The sequence below is a fragment of the Podarcis pityusensis genome (genome assembly GCF_964106645.2).
Source record: "Podarcis pityusensis genome assembly, chromosome: 3".
NCBI classification, from domain to species: Eukaryota; Metazoa; Chordata; class Lepidosauria; order Squamata; family Lacertidae; genus Podarcis; species Podarcis pityusensis.
Genome location: NC_138026.1, coordinates 123,331,085 through 123,344,277, shown reverse-complemented (window position 1 = coordinate 123,344,277; position 13,193 = coordinate 123,331,085). Strand labels below are relative to the sequence as shown.

The 13,193-nt window shown below is 50.6% G+C and overlaps 1 protein-coding gene and 1 long non-coding RNA gene across 8 annotated transcripts in view; one reads left to right on the top strand and one right to left on the bottom strand.

The window, feature by feature from the left end:
• Positions 1-13,193, bottom strand: part of LOC308474520 (uncharacterized protein) — an 88,341-nt gene that overhangs the window by 17,216 nt on the left and 57,932 nt on the right. For 3 of the 7 annotated variants that reach the window (XM_081000924.1, XM_081000925.1, XM_081000923.1), the window contains exons 3-4: positions 1,776-1,857; positions 1,235-1,317 (exon numbers count right to left, since the gene is read on the bottom strand). In XM_081000924.1, coding sequence (XP_080857050.1) covers positions 1,235-1,317; positions 1,776-1,857 — 165 coding nt within the window. Of the gene's footprint in view, positions 1-364; positions 492-1,234; positions 1,318-1,775; positions 1,858-2,048; positions 2,976-13,193 lie in introns of those variants that run through there. The other 4 variants (XM_081000928.1, XM_081000922.1, XM_081000920.1 and 1 more) reach the window with 4 other exon arrangements.
• Positions 1-13,193, top strand: part of LOC308474700 — a 44,904-nt gene that overhangs the window by 21,367 nt on the left and 10,344 nt on the right. The window lies entirely within an intron of this gene.

Sequence of the window (13,193 nt, the reverse complement as noted above, 5' to 3'; positions counted from 1 at the left end):
CATCTTCCATGATGGATCTTGTTTGGCCTAATCATGGAATCTCCTCCATCTGCAAGGCCAGTTGTCTCTTTGGTCAACCAGAAAGTGACAGAAGCTGCTACTTCTTCTGCTACCACACAGAGAGTTACATTCAATAAGGTCTGGGCTGCTCAGACCAGCCTGGTCATGGTTTAAAAAGGCATATGTGGGGCAAGAATATTCGCAGACAGAACAGTAGATTCAAGGTGAGCTACGGGGAATGAGAATCCCAGGTGCTGTCAAGCGCCATCAAAATATTGCAGGATTCTCACAGGTGGAGGTAGGGGTGTGTGTGTGTGTGTGTGTGTGTGTATTTCAAAACATATAGTCCAGCAGGAATCCTTACTGAGAGAGTCCACAGTCGCACGATTCTCCTCCATGACTTCCTTATGCAGAGCTCTCTGGTCAGGATCCAGCAAAGCCCACTCCTCCTCTGTGAAACACACAGCGACATCTTCAAAGCACAGAGGACCCTAAAAGAAAAAGGAAAAGGTCCTCTTCTGAGACAGCATAAAGATTATCCACTATACATTGCTCAGTTGTTTCTGCCCATTCCTTGTTGTGTTCTTTTAATGGGATTATTTTGCTGCACATTTTAGGTCTGGATGCCTATTTTAGTATTTCAATGATTTATTTTACTGTGCATTCTAATGATGGGTATTAATCTGTGTGTGAATGGGTGGAACTCCGCATGGTGTTCTTCAAATTATTCTGTCTGTGGAATTATTCCTGTCTGCCAGACAGAATGCTCCCTTCTCTACTCCCGCTGTGCGATGCTTGGGGGGCGATGGGACCCTCCCTCTGCCCTACAGCCAACTTCAAGGGGCTCATGGGGACACAGAGAGGAGGAGGAGGAGGGGGGGGGGGATTCCCCTTGTGCAGCTGATGGGGCTGCTTAGGTGAATTCCGGCCACTGTTTTTTATGGCTTCTCAACTGCTTAGAAGCCTGATTAGATTTTGGCATCTAACGATCAATATAGAAATATAACTGCAGCTACTGATAAATCATATAAATAGTGACATTCCGAAGCCCAGCTAAGGAGAGATGGCTGTTCATTCCTGTCAGCACATAGAGTTTCTCGAATGGCATTGTCCATCTTTGTTCAGGACAGAGGCTTTGACAGAAGCCAAGAGGAGGAGAAATTATTTCCAGCCCAGAGGCTCCCTGGCTGCCCCACTCCTCTGACTCTTTCCCCACAAAGCTCTTTCCCCATACCAGATCTGTTTCCACAGCTGCTGCTTCTCCTCCGTTCTCATGAAAAGATGGATGAGGAGGTCTGGGGGGCATCCTTCGGTCACCTGCGAGAGACAAAAGTCAAAGGGAAGCCATCAGCTCCTGCGTCTCTCACTTCTTCAGATACACTGAAACAGAAGTCTCTTTCAGAAGCCTGTTTCAGTGTATCTGAAGAAGTGTGTATGCACATGAAAGCTCATACCAATAACAAACTTAGTTGGTCTCTAAGGGCTACTGGAAGGAATTTTTTTTCTTTTTCCAACCACGGCAGACCAACACGGTTACCTACCTGTAACTAGAGGTTCGGCACTTGGAGATAAGTGCCATAGACGTGCCATGGAAAAGGTCTTGGTGATGAGTGCATTTTGACATTGTACCCATTTCAAATTTTTGTTCTGTCAAAATATATCTCCCCCCCCCCTTGGGCTCTTGGCCCCAAGTGCCTCCCCCCCTAAAGATGAACAGAACCCAAAGATTAGTTTCAAGATCCACAGAATGAGAAGAAAGACGAGTTCCTCCTTACCCAGTGGCCTCCCTCTGGCGTCCAACGGAGTCTTTTCTGCCTCACAGGAATCCAGGCCCATTTCCGCAAAGAGACCCTTTTCCTGAAAGAGTAACAAGGATTTTCAACAGAGAATGGGGAGAAGGATTAGAAAAGGAATGATCAGAGCAAACTAGGGGAGCAGATCTCATCCCTTGCTTCTCTAAAGAGGGCAAGCCATTAGGAGAGCATCTTGGAAGGCTCCCTGTCTTGCTTGGAGCCCCTTGGGAGTTTCCAGAGGAAAGTCTCTCTCACCTGCTGCTCTGCTTGCTTTCTCTCCTCCGCCTGACTCAGGAGGAAACCTTCAGCCAGGGCTACAGCCTGGGAACTGGTCTCTGCTCCACATTCCCTCACCCAGCTCTCCATCTCCAGCGGAAGGACAGCCAGGAACTGCTCCAAGATCACCAGGTCCAGCATCTGAGCTTTCGTATGATTTTCTGGCTTCAGCCACTGACAGTTGAGGTGGTGGAGTCGGCCGCAAGCCTCTCGGGGTCCTTTGGCCTCCTGAGAGCCGGACTGCGTCAACTGCTGGCTCTGCACCTCTGAGCAGAGGGGGTCCTCCTCACCTGGGATCTTCTGCTCTGAGTTTTCCCATAATCTCCCACTGCTCCCAGTTTGGAGGGCAGGGCCTCCTCCTGCTTCAGGGCCAGCTGAGTCTTGCTCATCCATCTGGGCTCTCATGAAGCCTCCAAGAGATCGGAAGGAATCCTTTCGTTTTCTGCCAAGTTCTGATGGTCCGATTTAGAGGTGCTAGCAAAGCCTACAAAGCAAACATATTGGTCTGTTATCAGACTGATACATGGTCAGGAGAAGAGAAATGTTTCCTGAGCAAGCGTGGCTGAGTCTTGCTAGGAGCCAGGGCTGGACTGCACCACAGCCCCGACTCTGAACTTTCATTAACAGGAAAAAAGGAAGAAGAGAGAGAAGGAAGCGTCTAGCCCTGGTCTAAGGAAAGTGACCATGCAAAATTGCCTCACTGACAATTTCATGACCCAGAAGGTGGAAGAAACAAGAAGGGGATCATCTGTCTTGGACCTAGTCCTCAACAACAGATGGGAACTGATCAACCAAGTGGAAGTACTGGGAAACTTGGGAGGAAGTGATCATGTCCTCCCCTGAGACAGAGGAAAACGCAAGCTGAGTGTAGTCAGGAATTCACTTTATTTTTTTTTTTTAATAATATTTATTACTTTTAAAGATTACAGAAAAGAAAAAGAAAAAAAAGAAAGACAAGAGAGAAAAGACAAAAAAAGAAAGGAACAATACAATATATAAACAATACAAAACACAACCTAAACACATTAAACGAAACACATTAAACTAAGCTAAACAAAACCCTAACCCACCCTAACCCTAAACAAAATAAGACAAAAACCATTAAAAAACATACATCACAGCTTTTCCATACTCTATCTTTCATTCCCTTGTTTCCTCGACTTCCTCTCACCTCCCTTTTTGTATTCCACTTCTATTAATTGTTTCAGCAAATCCTTTCCATCTTTCTCTATTTTCTGCTTTAATATAAATATCTTAACATATTTTTCATCCTTATTTTCCATTAAAACTAAAATACTTATATATGCTTAACTCCTTATAACATTTCTGCTAAGACCATAAAATTTCTTTCCACCAATTTTCTATCACTCATTAATTTTACAGTATTTCTATATATAAACTTTAAATTCTCCAATCTTCTTCCACCATCTCCTCTCCCTGGTTTCGGAATCTGCCAGTCCTTTCCGTCAATTCCATATAGTCCATCAACCTGGAGATCTTATGTCCGAGGCTCTTAACTCTTTTCCAGGTCCCTTCTGCTGATCTTCTTCATATTCTTTAATGCCAAAGAGCAGATCTCGGGAAGAATCATAGAATTGGAAGAGACCACAAGGGCCATCGAGTCCAACCCCCTGCCAAGCAGGAAACACCATCAGAGCACTCCTGACATATGTTTGTCAAGCCTCTGCTTAAAGACCTCCAAAGAAGGAGACTCCACCACACTCCTTGGCAGCAAATTCCACTGTCGAACAGCTCTTACTGTCAGGAAGTTCTTCCTAATGTTTAGGTGGAATCTTCTTTCTTGTAGTTTGGATCCATTGCTCCATGTCCGCTTCTCTGGAGCAGCAGAAAACAACCGTTCTCCCTCCCCTATGTGACATCCTTTTATATATTTGAACATGGCTATCATATCACCCCTTAACCTCCTCTTCTCCAGGCTAAACATGCCCAGCTCTCTTAGCCGTTCCTCATAAGGCATCGTTTCCAGGCCTTTGACCATTTTGGTTGCCCTCCTCTGGACACGTTCCAGTTTGTCAGTGTCCTTCTTGAACTGTGGTGCCCAGAACTGGACACAGTACTCCAGGTGAGGTCTGACCAGAGCAGAATACAGTGGCACTATTACTTCCCTTGATCTAGATGCTATACTCCTATTGATGCAGCCCAGAATTGCATTGGCTTTTTTAGCTGCCGCGTCACACTGTTGGCTCATGTCAAGTTTGTGGTCAACCAAGACTCCTAGATCCTTTTCACATGTACTGCTCTCAAGCCAGGTGTCCCCCATCTTGTATTTGTGCCTCTCATTTTTTTTGCCCAAGTGCAATACTTTACATTTCTCCCTGTTAAAATTCATCTTGTTTGTTTTGGCCCAGTTCTCTAATCTGTCAAGGTCGTTTTGAAGTGTTAGCCACCCCTCCCAGTTTGGTGTCATCTGCAAATTTGATCAGGATGCCCTTGAGTCAATCATCCAAGTCGTTGATAAAGATGTTGAATAAGACCGGGCCCAAGACAGAACCCTGTGGCACCCCACTAGTCACTCTTCTCCAGGATGAAGAGGAACCATTGATGAGCACCCTTTGGGTTCGGTCAGTCAGCCAGTTACAAATCCACTGAGTGGTAGCATAGTCAAGACCGCATTTTACCAGCTTCTTTACAAGAATATCTTTTTTTTTTTTTGAATAATTTTTATTAAGGTTTCAATCAAAAATTGAACAGAAAAAAAACACACAAAAAAGATACACAAATACTGTCAGAGCTGCTTCCAGATCCTAGCTCACAGAGGATCACGCTAGCCAGCGATCATTAAATAAAAGTCTTTATTGAGTTACAGTTTCCATTCTCAAGCTGCTGCGTGCAACTCTACGTCTCATGGTTAGATCGGCGAAGCTCCATCTGAGTCTCCGCCCCTTGTACACCAACTTAATATCCTAGCCTTGCTCCACCTTTTCCGCCTGACTGTTCTTCTCTGGGTCCCTCTGCCCCCCGGGGTCTCTTCCTTCCGGGATTCCTCTGACGCTGACCCCCCTGACTCTTCTCCCTCCTTTTGGCGGGCTTTAGGACCTGGCTCCCTTTCCGGGCTGCCTACTGCGCCACCTTCCTGTGCATTTGAACTTGGCACGCGCGCCCAACCTTCCACCTTCCGTCTGACCGTTTCTTCGCTCCCCGATGGAGGTGTGGCCACTCCTGACTCGTGCCCTCCCCCCTGTTGTGAGCTGCCAGCGCTTGATCCCTGGCGCCCTTCCTCTTCCCTGCTCTCTGGCGGTGACGCTGGTCCTGATTTCCAACTGCTCCCCTCTGAGTCCCCTCTGGCTCTATCTTCCTGGGGTGTCCCCCTAGGCTCCCCCCTTGCCCTGGCCACTGGTGCTCCTTTCTGTGAATCTTCTGATTCACTGGAAAGACTCGGAGATCTCGGGTCGTCGTCATCACTCATCTTTTCTTCTGCCTCCTCTCCCTCGCTCTCTGTTTCCTCCCTTGCCCTTGCCTCTGCTCCTGAACCCCTGACATCCATCCCCCCCTCGAAGCCCCCTCTTCCCCCCTCCCCTCCTTCCGGTGCGGGATCTGGGTGCTGCCGTGTCAGGGGGACGAATGTCGGATACAGTTCGCTTCCCGTGGCGGGCCGCCATCCGAAGTCTTCCGGTTCTTCCTCCCTGCTCTCGTTGACGACGGTCACCTCCGCTTCCATCTCTGTGCCGCCGTGCTCGAAACCCGGGTCGTCCCCGAAAACGTCCATGTCCGTCTCTCCCTCGTTGCCTTCTGGAGACGTTGCTCGTCCTGGACCCTCCAGCCACCTTCTGCGGAACTGCTCCTCTGGTCGATCATCCCACCAATACGAGGGTTCTGAAGCAGATCCCGAGGGTGACCCCTCTGGGGAACGGGCGTCTCGTGTCGGTTCCTCGTCCGAGTCGAACCCCCGGAACGTGCTGGCTGAAAGCGTGGGCGTGAAAAGCCAGTCGTCGAAAAAGTCTGCTGGCATTGGCCTATGTGGGAAGAGGGCATGAAACTCTTCTTTGAGCAGAGGTTCGTCTAAAGCGTAGCCCGGCACCCAGCTGTTGGCACTGGCCGGGGTGCCCTCCTTGGCGAGAAGGTATTCTACCCCCTCTTCCCCCCATCTGGAGTCCAAAATCTCCGTGACTTCGTTGATGCGCTCCTCCTGTGCCACTCCCCCTTGCCCGGTTCTCTCTCGGAGCGGACCCGGTGTCATTCCTGGTTCCTGAAACCTGTGAGGTGCCTTGTAGGGAGTGAGCACCGATCTGTGGAACACCGGATGCATTCTGGAACCCTCCGGAAGAGCCAGCCTGAAAGCCACCGGGTTGACCTGTTCGTCGACTTGGTAGGGCCCCAGTTGTTTATGCCCTAGTTTCTTCTTCGCCAACGACCTGGCCGGCACTGCGTGGGCTGCTAACCAGACCCAGTCTCCCACATGGATCTCTTCGCCAACCCTTCTGTGTTTGTCCGCTTGTACCTTGTATGCGTGTTTAGCCAGATCCAGGTGCCGCCGCAGCTGATCGTGGACCTCCTGCAACTCCGACGCGAACGCATCTGCTGTCTGCGGCTCCCCCTCCCCCATTCTTTCCAGTCCCGGGAAGGTTCTAGGGTGCCTCCCGTTGTTGGCGAAGAACGGCGTGACCCCCGTGGACACGTGCTTCGTGTTGTTGTAGGCGAACTCGGCGAGAGGCAGGTAATCCACCCACGTCGCAGGCTGTTGATTCGCATAACATCTCAGGTACTGCTGCATGATGGCATTGACCCGCTCCGCTTGCCCGTTGGTCTGCGGGTGTCTAGCCGACGCCAGGTTGATCTTGACGTTCAGGAAGCCCATCAGCCTCTGCCAGAAATTTGAGATGAACTGTCGCCCTCGGTCGGACAGAATAGACCGCGGCAGACCGTGAACCTTGAACACGTGGTCTATGAACAGTTTGGCGGTTTGTTCCGCCGTGGCCACCTTCGCACACGGAATGAAATGTGCCATCTTGGAGAACAAATCCACCACCACCAGCACAGCCGTCTTGCCCCTCGAGCTGGGCAGATCCGTGACAAAGTCCAGGGCCACTCTCTCCCATGGCTCGAACGGAGTTTGCAGCGGTTCCAGCAGTCCGGCCGGCGGTCTGTGCACTGGTTTGGACCTCTGGCAGGTGTCACACCTCGCCACGTAGTCCGCGACTTCCCCTCTCATTCCGGGCCACCAGAAGTCTCTGGCTACTAATTCCACCGTCTTCTTCTTGCCAAAGTGCCCGGCAGTGGGCGCGTCGTGCAGCTGCTGCAGTACCTTGGCGCGAAGTTCGTCTCCCGGCACGTAGATGGCCCCTTTACGGATGAGCAAACCATCTCGCAGCTGGAACTCGTCGGTCGCTGCCGTGCCCCTGTGCACCTCTGCCATCTTTGCTTGCGCGAAGGAGTCATCCTGCAACGCTCGTCGCACCGCATCCAGGTCAACTGTTGCCGCCGCGAACGCCCACACTGTCGGTGCGAAGATGTGCATGGCGGCCGCTGGCGTTGCCTCCTCCAGATACTGTGGCTTACGGGAGAGAGCATCCGCCATGATGTTGGTGTCCCCCGGGACATACTCTATTCGGAAGTCGAAATTCGCAAAGAACTCAGCCCAACGTATCTGCCTCTGGTTCAGGAACTGTGCCGTGCGCCAGTGCTCTAGATTCTTGTGGTCCGTGCAGACCTGCACCGTGTGCTTGGCGCCGATCAGGAAGTGCCTCCACGCTTTGAACGCTGCATGAATGGCCAGCAACTCCCTGTCCCAGATGGTGTAGTTCTGTTCGGACTTGCTGAGCTTCCTTGAGTAAAACGCTCCCGGCCTCCAAACCCCCTGCGGGTCTTTCTGCAGCAGGACTGCTCCCACGGCTCTGTCCGAAGCGTCTGTCTCCACCCTCATCGGCCTGCTGGGGTTGACATGAAGCAGCTGCTCTTCCGACGCGAAGAGACGCTTGAGTGCCTGAAAGGACTGCTCCGCCTGCTCTGTCCAGATGAACTTCTTTTTCTTGGAGCTGAGCGTGTCCGTGATGGCCGCTGTCTGCATCGCAAAGCCTTTGATAAACTTGCGATAGAAGTTCGCGAAGCCGACAAACCGTTGGACCTCCTTCCGGTTGCGTGGGCTTTTCCAATCCAACACTGCTCGGACCTTGGCGCTGTCCATGGCGAGCCCTTTATCAGACAACTTGTAGCCCAGGAAATCCACCTCCGTCACGTCGAATTGGCACTTCTCCAGCTTGGCGTAAAGCCTATGTTGCTGTAGCCTGCTCAGCACTTCCTTGACGTGTCTGTCATGCTCCTGCTGCGATTCCGAAAAGATCAGGATGTCATCCAAGAAACAGACGCACGTCTTGTAGAGGAGCCCCGCCAACACGTGATGCATGAAAGCTTGAAAAACGTGGGAGCCATTTTGCAATCCAAAAGGCATAACTCTATATTCGTAGGTGCCCAGGGGCGTGAACATGGCTGTCTTCCACTCATCTCCCTCCCGCATGCGAATGAGGTTGTATGCCCCTCGCAGGTCCAACTTGGTGAACACTCTGCCCTTCCGTACCTTTGCGAGGAGGTCGTCGATTCGGGGCATGGGGAAGTCCGATGGCTTGGTCACACTGTTCAAGATGCGAAAGTCCACTACAAGTCTTTTTTGGGGCGTGTCCCGCTTCTTAACAAAGAATACCGGACTGCCCCCCGCTGCGTTGGACTCTCGGATGAAACCGCGCTCCAAATTATGATCTATGAACTCTTTGAGTTCCTGCAGTTCGTCCTCAGACATGGAATACAGCTTCCCTTTGGGCAGCGCCGCCCCCGGCAGCAGGTCAATTTTGCAGTCATATGGTCTGTGGGGGGGTAGCCTGTCTGCCTCCTTCTCGCAGAAAACCTCCAAAAATTCTGCGTACTTGTGGGGAACCGCTTGCAGCGTGCCTAGCTGCAGCTGTGACTCCTCTTCCCCTCCTTCCTGCCTGGGCACGATGCAGTGTTCAGCGCAAAAGGAAGAGCCAAAGGTCAGCTGCCTCTGGTACCAAGCCAGCGTCGGGCTGTGCTTGTCCAGCCAACTCATGCCCAATACAATGGGCGTGTCCGATAGTTGAGTGACATTGAAGCTGATGATTTCCCTGTGATTCCCAAGTCGCATCACCATTGGTGGCGTCTGCTTCACCACTTGCCCCCCTAGCAGCTCCCTGCCATCCACCGTGACAACCTGCAGGGGCAGCGTGGCAGGCAGCAACTGTATAGCGTGCCGGTCGACAAAGTCCTGCCCTATAAAGTCCGCATTGCTTCCGGAGTCAATGGTGATTGGCACGTCCATGGTGATTCCATTGGGCAGCTGGAGCGACGCGGTGAGCCTCACTACCGGTTTGGGCGGGAGGGGGTCCATGGGCTGTAAAATCTCTGGGGACTGCTTCACTGACACGTCTGGCTGGGCCCCAGTGCCTCTTCCTCCAACCAGACTCCGTCGTTTCCCTGCTGTGGTTGTCCTTGCTGCGTTGCTGCAGTTACCATTGCTGAGGCTGCAGTGTGCTTGTGGAGCCTCTGGGGACACTCTTTCGCCATATGCTGTGGATCATCGCAGATGTAACACTTCCTGTTCCCTCTAGGAGGCTTCGCTTTCACTGCTGCCGGTGCTAGGGCTCTGGCTGCTGACTGAGCCCTTGCACCTCCAACCTCCATAGGTTCCGCTCCTCCTCCTGGCGGAGGCGTGGATTGCGCACGCGCTGCTTCTCTGGGAAGGAAGGAGGAGCCCCTGGCTGGTTCGCGCCCTCCACGCCCTTCGTCCCTGCTCCACGGACGTCCTTCCAGCCGCACCCCCACCGCCAGCGCCCTCTGAACGATCTCCTGCGTGGTCCGGGGTCTCTCCCCCCTCGCAATTTCATCTTTAACCGAGCCGTGCAATCCCTCCCAAAACAGGTCTCTTACAGGAGCCGAATCTCTGTCCCATTCCACGGCACTGACCAAAGCGAAAAAGCGGGCATGGTACTGCCTTACGCTGGCCCTCCCTTGCTTCAGTCCATGTATCTGCTGCCGAGCAAGATCCACGTCAATGCTTGACAAAAAGCACCCATCCATCGCTTTAATAAAGGCATCCGCATTTTGGAGCGCTGGATCATTATCTCTCCACAAATTGCGCAGCCATGCTTTAGCATCTCCATGCAAATGGGACATGATGAATCCCACCTTCTCTTGCTCATCTCTAAAGTCTTTGTTCAGCAGTTGCAGTGCACACATTACATCTGCTCTAAAGTTGGGGTACTGTTGCAAATTCCCATCGAAGTGAGAGACCAGACCGCCTGTTCGTCTCCCCAACCCAATCCCCTCCGGTTTGGGTGTCAGTTGCCCTTGCTTCGTAAGCACTTCCAACCTGACCTGGAGATCCCTGTAGGCGGCAGCTGCGTCCTCCTCTCTCTTCCTGGATGCAAGAGCCTCGGCATTCAGTCGTGTCACTGCTTCTCTGAGTTCCGCTATCTGCTGTTCGGCCGTCATGTTGTCTGCCGTTCGTGAGCTCGCTAGTAGGCACCCGCTTTCTCTCCTCTCCGCGAGGACGTAGATGCCCACAATTCAGGGATGGAGCTTACTGTCAGAGCTGCTTCCAGATCCTAGCTCACAGAGGATCACGCTAGCCAGCGATCATTAAATAAAAGTCTTTATTGAGTTACAGTTTCCATTCTCAAGCTGCTGCGTGCAACTCTACGTCTCATGGTTAGATCGGCGAAGCTCCATCTGAGTCTCCGCCCCTTGTACACCAACTTAATATCCTAGCCTTGCTCCACCTTTTCCGCCTGACTGTTCTTCTCTGGGTCCCTCTGCCCCCCGGGGTCTCTTCCTTCCGGGATTCCTCTGACGCTGACGCTGACCCCCCTGACTCTTCTCCCTCCTTTCGGCGGGCTTTAGGACCTGGCTCCCTTTCCGGGCTGCCTACTGCGCCACTTTCCTGTGCATTTGAACTTGGCACGCGCGCCCAACCTTCCACCTTCCGTCTGACCGTTTCTTCGCTCCCCGATGGAGGTGTGGCCACTCCTGACTCGTGCCCTCCCCCCTGTTGTGAGCTGCCAGCGCTTGATCCCTGGCGCCCTTCCTCTTCCCTGCTCTCTGGCGGTGACGCTGGTCCTGATTTCCAACTGCTCCCCTCTGAGTCCCCTCTGGCTCTATCTTCCTGGGGTGTCCCCCTAGGCTCCCCCCTTGCCCTGGCCACTGGTGCTCCTTTCTGTGAATCTTCTGATTCACTGGAAAGACTCGGAGATCTCGGGTCGTCGTCATCACTCATCTTTTCTTCTGCCTCCTCTCCCTCGCTCTCTGTTTCCTCCCTTGCCCTTGCCTCTGCTCCTGAACCCCTGACAAATACACAATGCAAATCCCAGAAAAAAAATATGAAAAAAAACACGAAAAGCAAGAATCAACAGTAAAAAAAGAAACATAACAATTAAAAACAATATCTCTTTTCCATTTCCGTATTTGAATTTACTCATTTTCTGGACTTCCTCATACCTCCCTCTTTTGTATTCCAATCCAAATTGTTTGTCCAGCAATTTCTTTTCCACTTTTTTAATCCCAATCTTTAATCTTAATATAATATATAACACTTAGACTTCTTTAATCCTAATCTTTAATCTTAATGTAATATAACATTAAATTTTTACCTCTTAAGTACCAAATTTCCATTTCCTTAAACATCTTTAATCCTAATCTTTAATCTTAGTCTATCGATAACTTTAACATGTACAGCTGGAAACCACTTATTTTCGATCCAACATCACTCTAACACTCCTTAATTTTGCAATGTTTCTGAAGATAGTCTTTGAATTTCTTCCAGTCTGCTTCTTTACAAGAATATCATGGGGCACCTTGTCAAATGCCTTGCTGAAATCAAGGTAGACTACATCCACTGCGTTCCCTTCATCTACCAGGCTTGTAATTCTGTCAAAAAACGAGATCAGGTTAGTCTGACATGACTTATTTTTCAGAAATCCATGCTGACTATTGGTGATCACAGCATTCCTTTCTAGGTGCTCACAGACTGTTTGCTTAATGATCTGCTCCAGAATCTTCCCTGGTATTGATGTCAGACTGACTGGGCGGTAATTATTTGGGTCCTCTCTTTTCCCCTTTTTGAAAATAGGGACAACATTTGCCCTCCTCCAGTCTGCCGGGACTTCGCCTGTTCTCCAGGAATTCTCAAAGATGACTGCCAGTGGTTCTGAGATCACATCTGCCAGTTCTTTTAATACTCTTGGATGCAGTTCATCTGGCCCTGGAGACTTGAATACATCTAAACTAGCCAAGTATTCTCCTCTCCCTGGTTTCGGAATCTGCCAGTCCTTTCCGTCAATTCCATATAGTCCATCAACCTGGAGATCTTATGTCCGAGGCTCTTAACTCTTTTCCAGGTCCCTTCTGCTGATCTTCTTCATATTCTTTAATGCCAAAGAGCAGATCTCGGGAAGAATCATAGAATTGGAAGAGACCACAAAGGCCATCGAGTTCTTTTAATACTCTTGGATGCAGTTCATCTGGCCCTGGAGACTTGAGTACATCTAAACTAGCCAAGTATTCTTGTACTATCTCCTTAGTTATTCTGGGCTGTGTTTCCTTTGCTGAATCATTTGCTCCAAATTCTTCAGGTCGGGCATTGTTTTCTTTATTGGAGAAGACTGAGGCAAAGAAGGCATTGAGGAGTTCAGCCCTTTCTGTGTCCCCTGTTTGCATTTCCCCATCTTCTCCTCCGAGTGACCCCACTGTTTCTTTGTTCTTCCTTTTACTACGAACATACCCATAAAAGCCTTTTTTGTTGCTTTTAACCTCTCTAGCAAGCCTGAGTTCATTCTGTGCTTTAGCTTTTCTGACTTTGTGTCTACACGTGCTGGCTATTTGTTTGAATTCCTCCTTGGTGGTTTCCCCCCTTTTCCATTTTTTGTACACATCCTTTTTAAATCTTAACTCAGTTAAAAGTTCTTTAGATAGCCACCCTGGCTTCTTTAGGCACCTTCCATGTTTCTGTCTCATTGGTATTGCCTGACGTTGTGCTTTTACTATCTCCCTCTTAACAAACTCCCAGCCATCATGAACTCCCTTTCCTTTTAGTATTACAGTGGTGCCTCGCAAGACGAAAAACCCGCTAGACGAAAGGGTTTTCCGTTTTTCGATGCGCCTCGC